This window comes from Amborella trichopoda, chromosome 13 (genome assembly GCF_054954075.1).
Source record: "Amborella trichopoda isolate Santa Cruz 75 chromosome 13, AtrichopodaSantaCruz75HAP2 v2.0, whole genome shotgun sequence".
Taxonomy (NCBI): Eukaryota; Viridiplantae; Streptophyta; class Magnoliopsida; order Amborellales; family Amborellaceae; genus Amborella; species Amborella trichopoda.
Genome location: NC_142348.1, coordinates 35,292,696 through 35,316,187, shown reverse-complemented (window position 1 = coordinate 35,316,187; position 23,492 = coordinate 35,292,696). Strand labels below are relative to the sequence as shown.

The 23,492-nt window shown below is 35.6% G+C and overlaps 1 protein-coding gene and 1 long non-coding RNA gene across 2 annotated transcripts in view; both read right to left on the bottom strand.

The window, feature by feature from the left end:
- Positions 1-1,191: 1,191 nt before the first annotated feature.
- LOC110008300 (uncharacterized) lies at positions 1,192-5,956 on the bottom strand. The gene is made up of 2 exons (XR_002283088.2): positions 5,792-5,956; positions 1,192-1,659 (listed from the first exon to the last, which is right to left on the bottom strand). It is a non-coding gene; the product is annotated as an uncharacterized LOC110008300 (long non-coding RNA).
- Positions 5,957-13,799: 7,843 nt separating this feature from the next.
- The window catches only part of LOC18446281 (putative serine/threonine-protein kinase At1g54610), a 44,852-nt gene continuing 35,159 nt past the window's right edge, over positions 13,800-23,492 (bottom strand). The window contains exons 6-7 of the mRNA XM_011629546.3: positions 21,869-21,977; positions 13,800-14,241 (exon numbers count right to left, since the gene is read on the bottom strand). Of these exons, the coding sequence (XP_011627848.2) occupies positions 13,861-14,241; positions 21,869-21,977 (490 nt within the window). The 3' untranslated portion in view covers positions 13,800-13,860. The remainder of the gene's footprint in view (positions 14,242-21,868; positions 21,978-23,492) is intronic.

Sequence of the window (23,492 nt, the reverse complement as noted above, 5' to 3'; positions counted from 1 at the left end):
AAATCTAATATAAATTTTATGTATTTATTTATTTGTTGTAAATCTATTGATGTTTACTTAAAAACCCTGAATTTTTCTTTTGATGATTAATTTTATTTTGTTAATACCTACTTTCTTAGTAATGCCCCCAAGTATTAGAATTCTCATCTACCCATACTAAATCTAAGTTTCTTCAAATTGAGAGAGAGAGATTAGCACATTGTCGTACCACCACCATTGAAGTTGAGATCAATGAACTGTTAGTCCCAATAATGAAAATAAAAAAATGAACAACTTACTCGGATCTATCCTTAAATCACACGAGGGACTTAAGGTTCCATACCAAAACCTATAGACTAAGTCATCCAGTGACAGACTACCTTGAGAGTCCTCTGGTGAATCTCCTTCACCAATTTTCCATCATTTTTTCTATTTATTACTTGAGGGGTTAACCTCTTTTTATAGATAACCATAGTTTCTAACTCTCACATTCATGCTCTATAGGAGTCGAGATCCTCGTATTAACTCATGCCTTAATTTCCATAAGTACAACTAATTAGGATTAACAAGTTGTCATCAAACTATTAATCTTATGCAATGAGCTAAACCTAACATTATTGCACTAATGACTCTCATAATAGGATGTTATCCAAGTATTGCTACAACTTGATAAAAGATATTTTGAAATTAAATAATTTTGTACATCTATAATATAAAAAAAAATACGTACAAAGAATCCAAACACATCACTAGGTTTTCCCTCCAATGCAACATCCTTTAAAAGCCCAAAATGGATCAAAGTATATAGTAATGCCTCATGTCAACCACATGAGATTTCACATTTACTATACAATATGTCTTTCGTACTATTTTGAAAAATAAATTCCTGGAATAAAAGGGCCTGATAGGTCATATTTCCAACATCTCCCACTTGGCCTGAAAGCCCTTTAACTTCTTATACATGGCATTGCCTCATACTTTCTACATGAGATTTCCATATACCTAGCCTGAAGGCTCTCTTACATCTTTTATATAGCATTGCCTCATGTTTTCCACATGGGATTTCCATATACCCACCAATATGATTTTATGAACTATTATTGGATTTTCATTTGGACTTATCTTAGTCTCATATTTGTTACATATTTCTAGAAAATTTCCTAGCTCAAAGCCTTAGTCAATGGATCTGCAATCATCTCATTTGAAAGTATGTAATCAACTGTTATATCTTCATATTCCACTACATCTCGGATATAGTGGTACGTCCTGCGAATGTGTTTGGATTTAGAATTTATTTTTTAATCCTTGAAAACGGCAATGGCTGCTTGATTATCACATAACATGTTTATAGATTTTCAATACATTCAAACTTTAAATCCATGAGGAAATTTATCAACCAAATAGCCTCTTGTGATCCTGAACTGCTTCTGCTTTCATGGTTGATAAAGTAGCACAATCTTGTTTTTTACTGCACCATGATACAGCACCTCCACCAAGTGTGAAACTAAAACCTGAAGTAGATTACTATCATCATAGTCACCACTCCAATCTGCATCAGAGTAACCCTGAGGCCTAAGGGAAGAACTTTGATAGTGCAACTTGTTTTTTTTTGTTCCTTGAATATATCTTAATATCCTTTTTACTGCTTGCCAATGTATCATTCTGAGGTTTCTTTGATACCTGCTAACAAGTCCAACAGTAAAACATAGATATGATCTAGTGCATGACACAACATAATTAATACATTTAATGGCTTGAGCATATGAAACATTTCTCATATCATCATTATCATTAGTAGGATATAAATCAATGGATAATTTAACTGCTTTATCAACAGGGGTGGAGACCGGCTTACATAAATCTATTTTAAACTTCTTAAGAACAGATTCTAAATAATGCTCTTGAGATAAGTTGAGCATCTTTTTTTATCTATCTTTTGTAATTTCCATTCCCAAAACGTATGATGCAACCCCCATATCTTTCATTTCAAAATTATATTTCATCCATGATTTTGTTTCATTAATCATATCTAGGTCATTTCCAGCAAAGAAAATATCATCTACATATAAAGACAATATCACTATCTTACTCCTACTAATCTTAATAAAAATACAATGATCACTTTCATTAGAAACAAAACCAAGTTTCATAATTACATCATGAAATTTTTAATACCATTGTCTCGAAGTTGCTTCAATCCATATAGTGATTTAATTAGTTTGCACACTTTATTTTCTTTGTCTTCAACAATATATACTTCAAGTTGTGACATGTATATCTCTTCATTTAAATTTTCATTGAGAAATGCAGTTTTAACATCCATTTGAAATAATTTTAAATAAAGGTTGGCCACAATAGACATCAAAATTCTAACATAAATAAATCTAACTACTGGAAAAAAAGTATCAACAAAATCTATACCTTCCTTTTGGTTATATCCTTTAGCAACAAGCCGTGCTTTATATTTATCTATACTACCATCAGCCTTGAGTTTTCTTTTTAATATCCATCTGCAACCAATGGGTTTTATCCCACTAGGCAATCCACCAACTCCCATACACGGTTTTTAGTTATAGCATCAATTTCTTCATTCATAGCATTATTCCAAAAATCGAACTCATCAGAATTAATAACTTCTTTATAATTTGAAGGTTCAAGAATATCTTGACACGTAAAATTATAGTATTGGTCAAAAGTGTCCATGCAAACAAAACTCTAATATGGCTCTAAATGATATGGTGCTCTTTTGTTCCTAGAACTTCTCCTAGGTCCACTATCATCTACATTAGTAAGTTCAAATGTATGACTCCCACTATTTATGTAGTTATCAAAGTTTTCTACATTAGATTCATAATGTTCTATGTTTTCATTTACTCCTTTGTTATTGTCTAATTCATGTATTTCTATAAGAGAGAGTTTGCCTATTTTCATATGTTCTTCTAAGAAATGTGCAACTCTAGATTCAACCAAAGATTTGGTCTCATGGTCATAAAACCTATAACCCTTAAAAGTATTAGAGTACCCTATGAATGAGCATTTTCTAGTTTTAACCTACAACTTAGATCTCTCATGGCTCGGGATAAGTACACGCGCATCACAACCCCAAATTTTAAAATGTTCTAATCGAGGTTTGCGTCCGGTCCATAACTCATAAGGTGTTTTCTCTACGTATTTTGAGGGAACTCGGTTTAAAATATACATAGTAGTATGCAATGCTTCACCCAAAAAATTGAAGACAAGTTAGCATGACTCATCATTGATCGCACCATTTCCATAAAAGTTTGATTACGCCTTTCGACAACACCATTTTATTGGGGTGTGTGGGGCATGATCTTATAATGTATTATCCCATTTTCTTTACAAAAATTATCAAACAAATTAAAACAATATTCTCCTCCTCGGTCTACTCTAAGGATTTTAATTCTTTTATCTAATTGGTTTTCAAGTTCTAATTTAAATTCTTTGAACATTTTAAGTGCATCAGATTTTCTACTAATTAGATATATAAACCAAATCTCGAATAATCATCAATGAATGAAATAAAATACTCCATACCCCTATATGTTTTTACATTAAGTGGCCCAACAATATCAGAGTGAATAATAGACAATAAATCATAAGATCTAGTTGCCTTACCAAAGGGTTTTCTACTTATTATACCAGATAAACATGGTTCACAATTTTTAAAATCTAAATTTATCATTTTAGGAATCAAGCCATCATTAACAAGTCTAGAAATTATATTTCTACTAATATAACCCAAAAGCATATGCCACAAAAAAGAAGTTTCATCTTCACACATATTCAAGTAAGCAGAAAGAAGATGAAATTTCATTTATTTTATCAAGCAAATATATATCCCCTCGAGCTTTTCCCCATACAATAATTTTCCTATTAATCTCAATTGAAACTTTCACATCTTTGAAACGAACTTCATATCCCTTGGCATCAAGCCTCTTGACTGACAATAAGTTACAATGCATGGAATGAGCATAAAGTGTATCAGAAAGGAGCAAGAAGTTCCCATTTGGGATGGCTAATTTATAAGTGCCAATACCTAATACATTAGTTAGAATCATTGTCTATAGAGATGACATGTTCCTCAACTTTAAGCTCTTTAATTTCCACAAAGCCCTCTCTAGACCTGGATATGTGTTTAGTGGCCCTAGAGTCCACCCACCAATCATCAATAGACACATTAGCTATTAAACAATCAACTACTACACATAAGTAGTCACGACCTTAGTTGGGTGTCTTCGGTGCCCCTTTGTTTGGGCATTGGGATTTAAAGTGTCCCATCTTCTCACAAATGAAACATGCCCCTTTAGGTCCATTGTGCATAGGCTTTTTGTTTTTATTTTTAACATTATGCATTTTATTATTGTTCCAAGGTTGATAATGTTTTCTTTTGTTAGAGAATTCTCCATTTCAAGGGTTTTGAGATTGAGCAATGCGAAGTGCATCGGTCCTCCTTGAAGATCTATGATCCCCTTCAAATTTCAATTCAACAGCATGATTTTGAAGCGTAAGATCATTGAAGCTTAAAGATAAAGTAGTTACAACATATTCCCAAGAATTAGACAAACTATGCAATATAATTTAAACTTGTTGTTGATCATTCAAAGCATAACCAGCACTCATAAGTTGTTTGCCCAGCAAAATTATTTTCTTAACATGTTCAACCACATAGTCATTTTCTTTCATCTTAAAATAATAGTACTCTTGAGTCAATACTCTTAAAGTACTCATAAAAGTCACCCCAAATTGTATCGTCAATTCATCATAACTATCTTTGGGCATTTTTAAATTCATCAAAGCTCAATAACAATTCATCATCCATATTTCGCAAAATTATGTTCCTACACCTCTTAGTTTCTTTTTCCCAATTAGCATATGCTGATCTTCCTGCCCTATTGCTAACATCAGTGGGTTCAGTAGGAACTTCAGTTGAAATAATATGATCTAAACTTTAATGCTCTAAGATCAAAGTTAAGCTTCTTTTCCACGTATTATAATTCGGCCCATTGAGTCTTTTTATCTCCAATTCTAGCTTAGGATTCATGAATGATAAAAAAAAATACAGACCAAGAAAAATAAATCCAGTTTATAGTTGTGACCTTACTTGGTGATAGTATGGACTATCAAGAATATAGCTCAAAAAAATATGCAACAACCAGTGAATTGAAGAAGCCTCAATGTGAACCTAGCTCAATCAATAATTCTTCCAAATCTTCTCGTCATAAAATACTTAAATAGCAAACAAACAACAACATATAGGGTTCCAGTAGATAATTTTCTCTCTCTATATTTGGAAAAAAAATAAGTGATAATAACAAAATGGATTAAACAGCAATGAAATAGAAAAGAATTACATATTTCGATAACAACAAAAAAGATGACAATCTATTATCTCAAAAGGGGGGAATTATATTGATAATGCAATATTATAAGCACTACATATATATTACTTCACGGGAACCAAAAATAACAACTGAATGAGGCACTATAGCTATTAGAGTGTGCAGCTCATAATCCAAGAAGTAATTTTGGAAAGAAACAGTCATGTTGAAGAAAAAAATTTGGCAAGATACAGCCATGCTCATTGAAGAAAGAAAAAAAACAAGTAATTTTGGCAAGTGGCAGCATGTCCATTTTAGAAGACCATTTTTAGCAAAAAACAACCAGAATCGTTGAAAAAAAAAAAAAGGTTACATTTTCTGCTCATGATCAATGGCAATAAATGTTTCAGTCGAAAGAATAAAAAAAGAGCCATTGAAGAGCCAAAAAAAAATTAGAAGGAAATAGAACTTACCATTCTCGTTCCTCATCCCACTCGCAATGCTTCTGATCTTGATTCCCAAGATAGCCTTTACCAAAAATATTAGGAGAAAATCTCTCCTTTGGAATGAAATAGACAATAGAGAGAGAGAGAGAGAGAGAGGAGAAGGAGCAGGGGTTTTGCCCCTTTTCTTTCATGGGATGGGTCTATAAAAACAAGTTTTTATGGCCTGGACGAAAATGCCCTGATTTTTATGGAATAGACGAAAATGCCTTAGTTTTTATGGAATGGACGAAAATGCCCTCATAAAAGACCTCTTTTTTTCTTTTTCATTTTCTTTTTATAACAAGCAAAAATTGGAATATGTTAATTTATTATGGGCATTTCAAAGAAATCACTATAGAAGTTAAAAAAAAAAAGAGCAAAACAAATAGCCTTGATTTTTTCCTTTTTTTATTTGACACAAAAACATTTATCTGTGTACCAATCTTTATGATATAGACAAAACAAAATATTAATAAAAAAAATGAAAAGATGATCAAACAAGTTGTTTTTGGAAGTCGATTTAACAACCTGGCTCTGATACCATTATTTGTCCCAATAATGAAAATAAATAAATGAACAACTTACTCGGATCTGTCCTTAAATCACACGAGGGACTTAAGGTTCCATACCAAAACCTATAGACTAAGCCATCCGATGACAGGCTACTTTGAGAGTCCTCTTGGTAAATCTCCTTTACCAATTTTCCATCATTTTCTTTATCTATTACTTGAGGGGTTACTCTTTTTTGTATAGATAATCATATTTTGTAACTCTTACATTCATAGTCTATAGAAGTTGAGATCCAAATATAACTCCTGTCTTAATTTCTTTAAGTACAGCCAATTAGGATTGACAAGTTGTCACCAAATTGTTAATCCTATGCAATGAGCTAAACCTGTCATTAGTGCACTAATGACTCTCATAATAGGATGTCATCCAAACATTCCTACAACTTGATAAAAGATATTTAAAAATTAAATAATTTTGTACATCTATAATATAAAAGAGCCTGATAAGCTATATTTCGAACATGAATACAGTGCATGAGAGAGAAAGAGGGAGAGAGACTAATAAGCATATTGCCATAATGAACCCAATACATGCCACCATCGTCATCATAATTTTTAAACAAAATACATTATTTGAGCACTTTGAAGTCAAACCCCACCCACTATGCATTCCAAACACATTAAATCCCACTGAAAGTTGAGTTATAGTTGGGGAATCATAACATCCAAAAATTGATCAATCAAACCGTAAAAATAAAAATAAATTTTTCAAACCATAAAAATAACAGGTACTAGAGATTTTCAAGCATCAAAGGGAAGCTTAATTTTTCTCTATAATCGACTGACAATCATGGTGCTATTGATAAATGAAAATTCTAAACCAAACACTTCAAGAGGACATTCATATGTTCACCTTTTGAATACGTTAAAAAATTAAGACTCAGCAATGGAGGGCCATCAGATCACAGTTATTCAGTTTGGGAAACGTATGATTTCCTGCAAGTAATTCATTTATCTTACTAAGTGGAACCATAGCTTCAAGGGATATTACAATTATAAATATCATTATTCATTAGCAGTTCTTTTATAATTACTAAGTTATTATTAGCAATTCTTTTGGGGTAAATATTAGCAAAGGTAAAATATAATAAGCACACCCCACTTGCAAAAAAAAAAACAACAAAGGAGAAGTTCAGGCATTTTCCAAGCATTAAATTCCCAGTGAGTAATCATTCCACCAAAGATCAAACTGAACGCAGCTCAAAGAACCATAATGCTGTCTAATGGTATCATATAGAAAGAAGTAAAAATAGATATTTTGTGGAAACTAAATCTCATAAATTAGAATTTTTTAAACCAAAATTAACCAGTAATCTCAAATCATTAAAATTTAGTACTACCAATTCAATAATTAAATCAACTACTGTAAATCACATGTTTGGTTATCCAAAAGCCACAATGAAAGAGAGAGTTGTGTAAGCCCTAAAAATCCCAAAGCGCAAACAAAATGAAGGAAACATTGCAAAAATGGGGTATTACGGGCAGGTCCAATTTATTCAAATTTACGTGGAGGTCACCACTGGGTTTTTTTTTTTTTTAAACAACCGATCCTTTTTTTTTATTTTTATCTTTTTTGAAAGGTGGAAAAAGGTTGTGATGATAATGATGATGAGGATGTGTATATGTGGGGGACAATTTCGGGTGTGTCCGATGTTTTGCAGTTCGATTTGACAAACATCACACCCACTATAGCGATTATCACTCTGCTTTTTCGCTCAGTCTGAAGCTAGTATTGGATGGCTTATGATTGTGTTTTCCACAGTCCAATGTTCGAAATATTACACTACTCGTTAGTCTTGTGTTTTGCTTCGAAGAATTTACATCAAACTACTTGACTTAAGAGTAGTCCGATATTGGAAATATTGGATGGATTTGATATTGTCCCCCGACCTCCTACATCAAATGGCTGTCCATACACTTCAAAAAAAAAAAAAAAAAAATTGGTGTGTTAGAACATCAAATTGGAGAAAAATTGGAAAAAAAAAACAAAAACAAAAACAAAAACAGCGTGCTGGGTGGCCTCTGCTTAAAATTTGCATAAATATGGACCTGCACAAAATACCCCTTTTTACTATTGATACAGACGTAATTTTCGTAAAATGAAAAAAGAATTCATGGATCCCGGTACCTAAAACTCAAAAAAAGAGGATTGAGCATTGATAAATTCTAATCCCCAAAAATTGACCGATATAGATATAAACAGCAATTCCACATCCATTCACGAATCACCAAACCAATAATCAAGAAAACGGTGCCAAAATAAAAACAAAAACATAAAAAAATTTAAGGAATCAGGAACCAAAAAATATGAATTTGATTGAAATGAGGGTCCTAAAAATGGCAAAGAAATCTGGTGAGTAGCCAGGGGAGGCTTACCAAAAAACATAAATATGATGGCAAGTAGGGTCCTAACAATGGCAAAGAAACGTGGCGAGTAGCACAAAGACACACACATAGAGGCTTACCAAAAACATGAATCTAACAAAAACGAGGCTGCTGTCCGGTGATTAAATTTGGCGATTAGCCAAGTCTACACACACAGAGGGAGAGAGATCCACTATGAAATCCAGGAAGGCAAATTCAGAAGTTACCCTCTCTAATTTGGGAGAAACCTAAAACTTTACTATAAAAAATTATAAGATCAAGGTCTAGCTTGGCATGTAATTTGGAGATTTACAACTTCTTTCCTGTAAGTTGCTAGCAGCGCGGGCTATATCTAGCTCAAAATCACCGAAATTTCATATAAAATAAATTTAATGCTATAATTGAAACATAAAAGTAAGAACATAAAAAAAATAGTATAAACATGCCAAATCGGAGCAACAGGCCCGACACTTGGAGTTGGAGCCTAGATCAGACTAAGTGAAGCTGTATTGAATCCTCAGCAATTTGAAGATTTGCTTGAAGAATTGATCTTGAATTGAAGAACTAAATAATGTTGAAGAGAACTGAATGTTTGATGGGATTTGGAACCTTGTATACATCCCGTCAGAATTTGGTCTTACTTTTAAGTCTCTAAACCCTAGACCCCAGCCTAATGAATCATAGGACACACTAACCACCTACAAATTAATCTAAACTAAATACTCTAAAATATGAGCTAATAACCATTTTAGTATGAAATGGTATAAATATTCAAAAATGACTCGACCGGCATGTTAAATTGACTCGAAATGGCCTAGTATTGTGAGGTTCTTGAGCCCAAGATGCATATTGCATCGCTGGCCACCCCATGGTCCAGATTGGTTCATGATTTTTGGTACTTTTCTCTATAAATAGATCACCAACCTGTCACCATAAGACTCTAGGAGATTCAAGAACTAATCTCTATAAGAAGAAGAAAATCCCTTCGAAGCTCAAACCAAAACCCTAGATGAAGGCAAAACTTAACTTCCAAGGAATTCAAGATAATTTTAGATCGTTAAAACTCGAAGATACAACAATCTGAGCCCCAACTCTGGGTACCATGCTTAGACCCCACGTATCTCATTTAATCAACTCGGGATGGGATAGTTTGTTCAATCAAATTTCTCCTGTAAACGATCCTAAAGATAAATCTTGGGTTTCTCGTCATGTGTTCACCGACGATTATGAGATTGAGCATAATATACTCAAAAGTCCCATCTATCTAAGATCGTGTCCAAACTTAAATTTTGGTGGATTCTGTTAAAATATGATTTATGAGTAGATCAGGCCTCCCTTCCAACAAATCATCGGTCGGTCAGCCGACTAAGGTTTATGCAAAATATGAAATAAACATGAGATAGAGAAAACAACATATTTAAAAGGGATTTTCAGAGCATAAAAATGAATAATAATGAAAGAAAGAAATTAATAAATTAAAATAAAACAAAAAAGAAAAGAAAAAAACCGGAAGTCGGGCCCACAGGCTCGGGAACTAGAGTTAGGCTCGGATCAAATGAATGATTCGCACTTACGTTGGCCGCAACAAGGTCATAAATCTACGGTTACAAGGGCCTAAGCTTAGCGTTTAGGGTTTTTGGTCGTCAAAAATGACTGGAGATGGTCTATTTATAAGAAAAATACCCCAAAAATAAGATCATGATCCGAGATGAATCTAGACCATCCATATGTCAACGGCGCAAGGTGCATCACTGGACCCAATGGGTCTAGCAATGTGCCCCGCATCATTACTGTGCTTTGGGACCAATTATTGCAGAATTCTCCTTTGCTTATTTATGACAATATTTTGTTAGATCCTTTGCTTATTTATTCCTTTTTGACAACTTCTCAAGTACTCTTTCTTTTCTTCATGAAACCTGCTTAATTTGAGTGATGGTATCCTAAAATGGGATTTATGACACATTCAGGAAATATTCTTAAGGCTGACTACGGTCTGGGCATGGATTATGGTTCAATGTATTCTATGGTGTACTGTGAAAGTATCCTCCAAGGTTTAGAATTCAAAAATAAAATTAAATTCAGATGGGTGTTTGCAATTGCCCCTCTTTAGCACTCTCCATCTTTCAAGGAAGAGAAAAACAACAAAAAAATAGACATTGCGAGCTCATAAAATCTTAAAGGCCTAAAACCAAATGGTCAGAGGATGGTGGTCCCACCGTCCGTGGGCACACCAACTGCCATCCTCTCTCAGTTACCTCGGGAATTTTCATCCTAGGGTTTTGACAAACTGAGCATTCTCAAAATGCTTTTACAAGTAGATATATCAGGATTACTACTTGGCTTCCACCTTGCCACTGATTTTAGGTTTTACAATCTGAATGAAATGAAATGTATTCAAATGTAGGTTTATCTCAAATTTCCATTGCCTTTGCACCCAAGGCTTTCTAAGGGCTCAAAGGATTGAAGGTTTCAGGGACTTTATTTTTTATTTCGTAATGATTTCTTGGAAGATCTATGAAAACTTCCAAATTTTCTGGAAAGGTTTAAGAAGGTTGAATGATGCTTAGGGGTTTTGAAGGGAATTTCATAAGTTTTATCTTCCTTAATGTACTCCTGATTTGATTCTCTGGATAAGGCATTTCATTTTCAAATTTATTATAGAGAGTTTTGAAAATAGGTAGAGGTTTTAGAAACAAATATTAGTACTAGGTTATGATTTAAAACAAAAAATTTAAAATTTTCAAAATGACAGACACAGTTTTGAAAGTATCCAAATCGGGATTAGTCCTATATTTGGGGTTTGAAAATTGAGAAATGCAAATTGAGAAGTAGAGAAATTTTGAAGAATGTGAGATCCTTAAAAAATGACTTAGTCGTCAGTTTAAGCTCATATAATTATGGAGCTCTCTAACCAGTTTAACATCATGCACTAATAAAATTAAAAGGTCCTTGCCGTCATAAGGTTTATTTTGATAATTTTGAAAAATAAAATTTCAAAAGAAAATTCGAAGGCCTTTTGGGAAATTTTAAAATAAAACTTTCAACAAAAAAAAATAAAGATTTTGGTCATTAGTTTAGGCTCATGCGAGCATTTAACATTTCTTGAAAATTTTGGTTAATTTTGAAAGTTGAAAATTTTGAAAATTTTGTTGGAAAAAAACCCTTTTGAAAGATTTTTGAAATGTATTTTTAAAAGACATGTCTTACAGTTTAACTCCTACAAGTTAAATTTGAGAAAACAATTTGTGCCCAATACTTTGCTTTAAGGCTATGAGTTTTATTAACTAATCCTTGTGAGCTAAGTTAATCCTGGACTTTTGGGCCTAGAAATCATCAAGTGTTCCCTCATCCTTGGATGCTAGCATGCCACCATCCAAGGAAAAGTCCCTCGAGGCCGTCAAACCATGTCTTGGAGAATGCAGGACTGCCCTACTGTTTGGGATTTCTTTTAGGTTTCTAATTTCATTGTTCCTCAACCACACCCTTTCGAAGTTTGGATGGCCAAGGTCCTTCGGAAACTTGAGAGAGATCTTGAGCCTGACCCCATGACGTGTTTAAGCTTTGGGCATCACCTTTTGGCCCATAAGCATCCTTTCGGATTTGTCATAGGGTCATTTATGGCTTTCACCACGTCTTTTACTTTGGTCCTTGAGCATCCTTTTGGATTTTCGCTTAGGACGTCGAGTCATAGGGTCATTTAGGGGATTTCACCACGTCTTTTATTTCGACATTTATACCTGGGCACCCATTTTGTACTACTTTTTTTTTTTAATTGCATTTTTCTCGAGCTACATGGCATTGATCATTTAATTACTTACATCCTTGATTTTACATTGCCCATTTGTAGCTTAGTAACCGTGTAAACCTTCCCAATTAGATTTGAGTCTTTTGACATACTAGTTAACATTTATTACAACAATTAGCAAAACCAAAGTCACCGTAGTAGAGTAACTGAGTCAACTGGCTAGCAGGCTGAGAATGGGTTCCTGATCTTCAAGCAAGACAACAAGTGGAGTTTTCTCTGCTGTGATCAAGTATGCTTTTATCCCACGATATACTTTTGGATGCTGATGCTTTGAATTTGTATATCAAGTGTAACGACACCTTGAATACTCAAAATACATAGATGTGCATTGATTGCATAGGCTTCTAACGAGATGTTTTTGTTCAGTTCTTTAACATTTCACAATCAATTAGGTTTTGCTTTTTTGTTGGTTAGAGATGTTGGCAATCGATCCTTGCTTGCTAATGTACATGTTTCATTCTCTTGAACCCTTTAAATAATTTATGAATTATTCACACCTGGTCACTTCGCCATTTTGCACTTCAAGGGACATAACTTCATTGACCAACAATCTCATCAAAGTTGTGCTGCCAACTATACCTACAAAGTTAAATTCTCAATGGAAAGTTGCTTAAAAGTTTCCAAGTATCAAGAATGTAATTACCACTCTGTTTTTATCATTAAGAATTACCACTCTGCACTGCAATAACTTGCTTGTAATGCATGAAACAGCTTAACAAATCATATACCAAGAGAGGACATGGTCACAGAAAATAACCAATTGAAACTCAAAAGGGACCAAACAAACAAAAAGAAAATGAAATTCAAATGGCCTCACCAACAACAAATGGGTTTTTCCATCAAAGCAACCCCCAAAGACTCTTTCCCGGAGATGTGCCCCAAAGACTCTCTCTCTCTCTCTCTCTCTCTCTCTCTCACACACACACACACATATGCAAGCAAATCAAGGCAAAAAAAAGAAAAAATGCTTGACGGTCTTTTCTGATAAGTCCCAGTTTTCAATGGAGCATGCACACACAACATTTGAGGGCCTCTCCCAAGAAAGAGCCAAACACCAAAGCAGCATGCCTACTGGTGGAGCAAATCCAAAACTAGTGAACGCCAATCTCCAAGCACTAAGCATTACAGACTCTTGCTTTTTTCATTTCCTTTGCTTTCCTTTCCTATACTGGAAAGTGAAATACAAAAGAACTATATTCCATATTTTATTAGGAAAACAAGCAAATAAAAACCTCCTGTGAACTCAACAATCTCAATCTGACAAACACTAAATTTATAGTGCATCTGCAAAAGTCTCAAATTCTTTAGTAGTCTATTTCTCATTTCTCATTCAAGGAATAAAGTTTATTGCCTTCCAATGGACGGAAGTTGGTTGTAGAGGCAGACTTAAACATGTTGCTGCCAGTTGCAGTCGTGTTCAAGTTGGATGTGGACACAGACCTAACCATGTTGCCACCAATGCCAGTGGCAGCATTATTCATGACCAAAGCAGTGGAAGAGGAAGGAGGCATGTTTTTTATGTTTCTAAAGGCCCGTGGATGGGCCTCTGTACTCACGGGTCTTTTATGATGAGATAGAGCAATTGGAGATAGGGATGGTGGGGTGTTATCACGCGTACTGGGCACCACAATAGAGGAAGTGCTTCCTGTGCTACTCCCTGTCTCATGGTTAAGACTTGGCTCTGCACTCTTCTCCTTGTCCTGGCAAAGAATTCGGACCTTTAAGAACTAAGAAAGAGAATCATGTAAATTGAACATGCAAAGAATGGAATGAAATTTAAATAGACTACCGATGCTCCCCTCACAAAATTTCCTCATTGTGTAGGCTTCTTTCCTTCCATCTTCATTGATAATTGCATAAAAAAATTTTGCCAGAAATATGTAAACCATTTTGATGCAAAATGGAATAGACATGTCTAGGAAAATGAGGATCGCAGGAGAGATACATGTCTCCAAATTCAGATATGCATATGACTAAGTATAAGCTTGAACAAGTACAAGGCTGTTGACAGGCCAGGCCAGACCTCACCTGCCCAAACATGTGCTGGTCAGGACCCAGTCAGGCCTAACATCAAAGGATGGAGGCTTAAACCCTGCCCACCCCAAAAGATTAGGGCCAGGCCTGGGTATATTCTAGAATACATGACAGAAATGCAAAACTTAGAATTCAATCTGAGCCATTGGGCCATTGGGCTCATATGTAGTAGTGAGCTAGTGGGTTAACATCAGTCTTCCCTATATATACACGCACACACACACACACACCTCAAAAATAGGAAAAAAGGTTGTTCCCTCTAATTGATCATCTTAACCTCGAGATATATAGATGTAGATAAAAAAAAGTAAAGTCCCAAAAAAAGGGTATATCTTGCAATACAGGATGTAGAAGATTTTCATCTATTTGTAGATCTGCTTAATCTATAACATTTTTTGAGTTTTAAGTTTTATAATTAAATGTGAAATAGATTTTTCAGGTCATCATTGAAATTTCTGAACCAAAATTACATCTTTCGACGAACTTTGAAGTTGTGCCTTGCTTGGATTGTTTAAGGTTGACAACTTACACTAACCACACCCATAAGTTAAAAAGTATATATCCAATATAGTATTTAAGTACTTAAAAAATTCTGGGACCGGAATGGCCTAGCTTGGGGCGGATCTAGGCCTAGCCTGGGTCAGGTCTGGCCAAGCACGGTCTGAAAATATTCCAGGCCTTACAGGACTGGACCTGGCCCTGGCCCGAGAGCCTTCATATGTGGCCTGGACATGGCCCAAAAGTCCATGGGTTGGCTAGGGCACATTATCAGCTATACACAAGAATAACATGTTGTCTAGGGCTTTCGTAGTCATCTCCATTTCTATATAATTTCCATTCATCTTATGCAATCAAATCTGCCCATACAGCATTCAAGCTTGGAGTAGAATAATCATTTAATTGATAATTGATTGAAATGCAAAAAAAATGGTTAAACGTGACATGGGATGTATATGTAGAACAGTTGACATCCAAGTGTGTAATATACGATTACAAGACAAGCTTGGGAAATCTATGGGGCAACAATAGGTGTGCAAAATGAGGTAACATTCACCAGCTTCATATCCATCTCGTTAGCAAAAATACTCGCTAAATAACTGGAAACAACCCAAGATAAACACACTTGATACATTGCTTTTCACGAAAATAGAGGACAACTCCACTAGAGGGCAATTACATTGCTTCTTGCGAGGAATTTGAAAAGCAAATTCCAAAGCACACTAAAATAGCAGTATCAAGCCAACATCATAAAATCCTCAAGGGAAAGCGATGAATTTTCTTTTTCGGCAGGTTAGCCGGCTTCAAAACCACAAGCTAAGGGTGCAACATCAAGTGCCTTCCAGTTGAAAGGTGGGAGTGAACCCACCCATGCACATTGAAACCATAAATCCAAAAGTGGTTCCCAAGATGGTTTGTTCCATTGCCCACTGTGCATCAAGTGTAAGGCCACGCATGATGTAAGTATTTAAGTTACCAGCAGAGGTACGTGCAGATCATTTATAGGCTCGTCTGACCAATACTAGGATAGTTGAATGTCGAGTATAAAGAGGATGGAGACCATCTTTTCAATACCACTGTATATGAGTGTTTAATAGAAGAATCCTCTACTAAATTATCATCAGACACGAGATTACTAATGATGCATTAGTAATCAAGCACTTTTGATTATTATGCATGTTCGACCACATCAAACTTGAGAAGTTATGATGTCCTCTCCAAAACCACAATTGATCACCAATACATTCATGGGTGCTTACTCTTTGCTTGGCACAGCATGAAACAAGACAATATGCCCAAGTAGAGAGCTAAAGCAAAACTAAAGAAGCAAATTACCACAACCATCCCAGTTCATGGAGAAAAAATTGATACTTTAGAAATCCCAATCACATGTTTCATGTCAAAATAAAGAATATTGAGATTGATTGTACTTTTATCAAAGGGAGAATAATCGGTAGTCAGTTTTCCATAACGTAATCAAACTCAGTAGAACAAATTGGATATCTCAAAGAGAAAGCTGAGTACTTGGTAAACAAACAGCCCCTGCACTCTGTCGAAATATGGAACATCATGTGGTAGAACACAATAGGTCCATAAAGGATCCCAGTTTTGTTTAGAACTTGGGTTTTTAATTTCAGAGTTTCATTTAAACCAGAATACCCATACAGAAGTTGCCAAATTTATTGCACTTCATCAGTGTTTCAAAAAGCGGACGGCCCGGCGCCTGGGCGGCTGCCGAGGCGGTTCTGGGGGCCTGGGCGCATCGCTCAGGCCTAGGTGCTCAAAAAAAGCGGATATCCCTGGCCGCCCGCCTAGGTGGCTGCCAAGGCGCCGCCTAGGGCCTGCGCCTTGCCCAGGGGCGGAAATGGCCCTTGTTGAGGCTATTTTTGAGTAATTGTTTTAATACTAAAGGTACAAAATTGTGGATTTTAGGTTCATTTGAAACCTAAAACCCATTAGAGACTATTTTAGAGAGAGAGAAAAAAAAAAAAAGCTCTACTGTGCCACCCAAGTTCTAGGAGCCCGCCTAGGCGCTAGGCGGCCTGGACCCCCGACCGCCTAGGTGCCGCCTAGCGCTTTATGAAACACTGCACTTCATAGAAAATAACAGTACACCACTATGAAAATTAGCACCTTTCCTCAATGTAACTCTCTTCCACAGCCTGTCTTATTCTCTAAATTACACCACTAACATCCTCTTGGATTATGTTGTTCACTAGAACCCTAGGTCTTCCTTCTTGTAGAAAAAACATCATTTTCCATTGCTCCCAAAATCATAGGTTTCATCTCTATTGAGCTTCTCTTTTTGGAACATCTAAGGAACACCAAATAAGGTTTCTATCAGGTTATATAATGATATCCCATTCTCGGGCCCCATAAATGTACCTTATCTTAGGCAATAAAAAATATCACTTTCCAGACCCTCTATTTTATATTACCCGTTTGATTTCTTTAGAAACCTAAACTTTCCCTAATGGACCTTTTGCAAATCCCCTTCACATGGGGAAGAAATTACATCCTAAGATCAAAAGTATTTCCAGAGTACCCCTAGGAATCTATATTTTCTAATAATATTCCAACCCTGTTCAGTAAAAATGTACCGTTTTCAGCTTAGTTATGGATGTGAGCATGGTTTCGAAGAAAGAGTGTTCCATTGTTATTACAGGCAAGGATTGTGATGGCTATAATGCCCCTATGAAACGCTTTCCAAGAGACTAAATCATGCACGGAGATCATGAAAAACTGTCATATGATCTTGTAGTGGTCAAGGGTTGTTCTGACTATAATGGCCACTCCAATATTCTCTGTAAACCTTTACTAATTAGATGATGCAACGAGAATCAAAGAATGCAAGAAAAATCTCAAAAGAGGGAGAGCGCAAAAACCATTAATCAAGCATCACAACTCTAGAACTCAAAAGTTTTATTACAATTTCAATAAAATTTCCCCATCCCCCCAACAAAATGGACACATAATAGTCTATTTATAAGCATACGAAACCCCAAGTAAATAATTTAAGACTCTAAAACACTAATAATTAATAAATACCAAAAATACTCTTAAGTAATCCTAAAATTTGCAACTATTTTCAGGCATGCACTTTAGACTAAGATTTGAGGCCCAAAACAACAAATTTATGAAAAATCTCTAGAAACAGCGTTTGTAGATAACAGAGAGATCTTCGAATTGCAACTTAAAGCATCATGATAGCACACAAGTGAACAGTTATGATCCTCGGATAATGACTGCATTAATCGACCATAGTTACCAGAAATGGGATCGAATCAGATGTTAGATTGGGACCCATAGGATCGTGACAAGTAGACAGCTCCCCATGGTAAGGATCGCCGTCCATACACCCTGAAATCTAGTGATCTCCATCCCAATATGTAGGGGAGCTCGATCAAACTTACTAGGGGTTGAATGATAAATTATACAGGACCAAACTAATTATACAGGACCAAACTCCATATGTTTATAAATCAAGGCCCCTAAGAGTACTTTACCAGTATATTAGTACACAATACTAAAATATACCACATTGTTATACAATATTATATAACATGCTATATACTATACTTTGCCATGCTACACTATATGCTACTATACTTGAGTCAAATTGATTTGATAAGTCTGCAGCCCTATCACAATGGATAGGGCTGCAACCTCCTTCACCATCCAAAATATTTGGATGGTATAAATACTTTTACATTGTTCCGGGACTAAAACCAGGGCAGGGGAAGCCTCGTTTACCCACACACAAGTTTCTCTCTCAAGCACATGCTATTAAAGGAAGAGAGGTGACAAAAAAGGGTTGATAATGGCATGGATTCCTCAGAGAAGATGGGTCTCTCTCATCGCCTCCTTGATTCTCCATTACCCCTTGCAAAACCCCCATATAAGAATAAAACTCATCACCCCTAGTAGCTATGTCCAGCTCCATTAAGGCACTCTCTGGATTCCCAACCGCACCACCAAATCGGACCCCATCATCTTCAAGTACCCTCTATATGGGCCTATTTGATCAAAAGCCAATGATTATATGCCCCATTCTATCAAATTATATGAACAGGTAGGACCAGAATTTCATTTGCAGAGTTGAGAGATGGAGTATTTGGCTGATCAAGATCATATGGATGTTGCAATGTACACTGATGCTGTTTGGTCAAGGTGCCAGACTGATAGAAGGTCGATTACAAGTTACTATGCTTTTATAGGTGGTAATTTGGTTTGCTGGAAGTGTAAAATACAGAATGTAGTGGACAAATCAAGTGTCGAAGTAGAGTATAAGGAAATGGAATCGTACTTGTGAAATTATGGGGGTTAAGACCATATTATGATCTGGGTGTTGAAGTTCAGTTACCCATGACTATTGTTGTGATAGTAAAGAGGTCATTCACATTTCTAAGAAGCCCATGTTTCATGAAAGAACAAGGCATATTGAAGTGGATTGCAACTTCACTAAGGAGAAGGTAGCACCTAGAATTATTTGTATCCCTCATGTGGAATCAAGAGATAAATTTACAGATATCTTCACAAAGGAAGTTGGCGATAGACTACAAGATATAATTGCCGAGTTGGGTATTATTGATACTAATACTCCAACTTGACGGGAGTATTAAAAGTGCAATATCTAATTAGGAGCATAATCGGGATCCTTTGTTTTCTTCTTTGTGAGGATGAGAATTATTCAGCGAGGAAGGGTTTTTCTTTGTGGGAGTGAGGGTTATTCAGAGGAAGTGCTTTTCTTTGTGGGAATGAGGGTTATTCAGCGAAGAAGGGGTCCCCTTTTTGCGGTAGGAATGGAACTAAAGATATCAAGATGTGGCACTCCACCACCCTAAACATCTAGCCTTGAGCACATTCCTAACTGTGATTCATTATTAAATAAGGATATTGCTTGCACTTTCTTTTATGTCAATGATATATAAGTGTAAATAGTTTAATACGAATCTACGATAGACCAATCAACACATTTTGCCCCACTTGTCTCCCACATCTTTCTTCTTTCTCTTCTTCTAATATCCTCTCTCCCATTCTCTTCTCTTTTTCTTGCCGCAAAAGATTTGATAAGACATTCAGGTCTAAGTCGAAATTTATTACATTTAGCTCATTAACTGCACCATGCATCAAAGAGATCATCTAATTATGCCTAAGAACAGGCTCTCCATAAAGGTGGTTAGGGTGGAGCCATAATGTGACATCTAGAGTTCCACTCTCACCAAGTCCGAAGTTAAACTTCAACAAAAAAAATACAAAAAAACAAAACTTTACCTACAGCAACACCAGTTCTTGGACCTTCTACAAAGAAAAATATATCTATGAATTTTTAGGAAGACACCTTAGCATAGATATGAAATGAGAAACGTAATGCATTTGGCAACCAAAATCAAATGACATAGACATATCAATTTGGACAAGAAAGTTTAGCAGCAGATTTTGACACTGTAGACTACAATTAAGTTTTGCGACCAATAAATTGCAAAAGTGCACTGTGACAAAGAATAAGTAACCATAGAAGAATGCTCACATGGAATGATAAAGGACGACAAAACAATATGGTCATAAAGTTAAAGTCTTAAAGACTAATAAAGGCCCAAAGGAATGACAAAAACAAGCATGTTAAACTTCGCAGCTTTTGACACTGGCAAATAATTTTTGAGCCAATCACAACACATTAAACAGATATGCACCTGAATACATGACAAAAAAAGTTTCAAGTGGCGAATAATTCCTGCATATTGCAAAGCTACCCTAGCTACATGTAAGAATCAGGAACAATATGCAGAGTGCTCTTAGAGGAAGACTTTAGAGGAAATGATACTAAAAAGATGCAATAAGTTGCGCTGTTTGATGGACATTTTGTTCATAGGCAGCAAATAATTTAATTGATTTGATAGTCTCAATAATTTCCAACAAACTAAAATTTTGTGCTGTAAAATTGAAAAGAAAAACAAATTAGGAAAGCATTTTACACATATCTACGGTTTACATTCTAGAAATAATGTATTCTCAGAAAATGGCTAAAAGGACAGGTGTATAAAATTGTGCACCCAAAGTATTATAGAGATAAAATAGTATATGTCCTTCATTCAACATAATGAATAGGTTTTAAAATGTTCAAAAGTTTTCCCTTTCGTTTCTGCACCCTATTTATTAGTCTGGATAAGACAATTACTTGTTAATCCCAAAAGATTTTTAGTACCAAGCACTTGGAACCTGTTCCTCTAATTGACCGTACGCCAGGAAAATTTTAGAAGGCCCCAGAAATTAAAACAAAATTTTTGGAAAAGAAAAAGTAACAAATTGCCTACTGTTGTTTAATAGAAGACCAGGCAGCAGTCTTTTCTTTTTGTTTGGACTAACACAAACCATGAAATCATTTTCAAGAGGTGATCACAGCACAAGCAGGACAATTACAATGTGTACCTAAAATATTAAGGTACAGCTTCCAATTGTTCGGCACCATTCCATTATATTATTTTTACTAGGTAGTATACAGTGTAACATCTCCCCCAAAATCTGAAACAATAGAATGAAGCTGTGAAATCAAATACATAGACTACGTCTGGCAAACAGGAATTTGAAAAAAACAAGGAATGAACACAATGGCTCCACCAATCAGATTCGAAGCCGTGCATTGGATATGCAGCAGAATATTCTTGATGATTCAAAAATGCATACTCATCAGTCATTAGCCAGGCATTATGTAGAAGTATGAATTATCCAGCATGCCAACAATGGATTTGATTTACTTTCGCAGAATAGTCCTCAAAAATAAACTACCAAATTTACCTCTCTTGAAGAACCAGAATCAGTTGTGTTCTTATTTGTTACTTGAATCTTTTTCACACGACTTTCACGATGCATACGAGACTGTCGCTTTGCTTTTGAAATACTGTGCCTGTTTAAATGCAAAAATAATTAGAAATATTTTTAGTAGAACAATGGAGATATTCTTATTTATTAGAAGTGAACAATGGAAATCTTCTAGAGCATAAATAACCTTTTATTTAGTGCTATCATCATTTACCTCATAATTTCCAAGCACATAACTTAAGTATGAGCGAGGTAGGTAGAAATGAAGCACATGTAGACAACACATTGCAGATTTATTTTAACTAGTATGCTCCAAGAAGACTTGATAGTCTGAAGACCAAGGAACAAGTGTTCCATAAGTCCCAGTCACTGTTTCAAAAAGCGGACCGCCCAGCGCCTGGGCACCCGCCTAGGTGCCTGCCTGAAACCCCTAGACGGCTGCCCAGGGCCTGCACCCCACCCAAGGGCGGAAATGCGGCTCCTTGAGGGTATTTTTGGGTCATTTTTTTAATACTAAAGGGTCAAAATTGTGGGTTTTACGTTCATTTGAAACCTAAAACCTATTAGAGGCTATTTTACAAAGAGAAAACCCAAAAAAAAAAATTTCTACTGGGCGCCCGCCTTGGAGCCCGCCTAGGCACTGGGAGCCCTAAACCCCCCCAACCGCCAAGTGCTTTTTGAAACACTGGTCCCAGTTGTCGTGTACCACAAGTTTGCATCACATATATCCAATCATCATAAGTAATTCAGGTTCCATCAACATAACCAAGAGAATCCTAGTCATCCTACATGGTGGCGAAAGTATAGCAAGTTTGAATATGTGGGTTTACACTAAGTAAAAGAATCTCCTCATGAAGAATGTGATATAGAAGTAATGTATCCACAACATCCATCTGATATAGATCCCATTCACAAGCAACAATTAACTGATAGAAGTTCACAACAAGCAACTGAGAGAAGAATTTTCATAGTTTTATTAGTTTGATCATGGGAACACATGTCAATAGATTAATAATAACCTTTGGCCATATCAAGTAATTAATGCTAACCTCTGGACATTGCTTATGCTTATCCGATGCAGTTCCTAAACCTAATCCAGTTTCTACAACCTAAGTATTCCATTTTTGAGAAGAAATCCCAAGGAAAATAGATTTCTTGGTGAAATTAGGAGGCCTGAAACTTCGCATGCCATAACCTTGTGCCTGGATATCATTAATCGGATAATCTTTTTCCTAAAAAATAATTGCAAGTCTTGATGAGGTGAGTCTGAACGGAGCAGCTACCCCACTCCATCTTGCCATAATCATGAAAAAATGCAACATGTACCAGGAAATTGCAGTCTTCTGTTAGTGGATCTTATCCTTTCTGTTTTTTAGTAGTTCAGCTATACATATCAAACTTGGGATGTATTGCTGCCATCCTCAACAACTAACCGATCACGCCCAAGCCTGATTCATTAGTTCATAATGTGAGTTGGTCTATTTCTATTTTTGTAGAGGACATTTCTCATACGATTTGGCTACAATGCAAGCACTTGAGTTTTCTGCATTTCGTGTCAACAGCGGCTAGATTCTACTCAAAGTGCGTCAAATTTTTGATA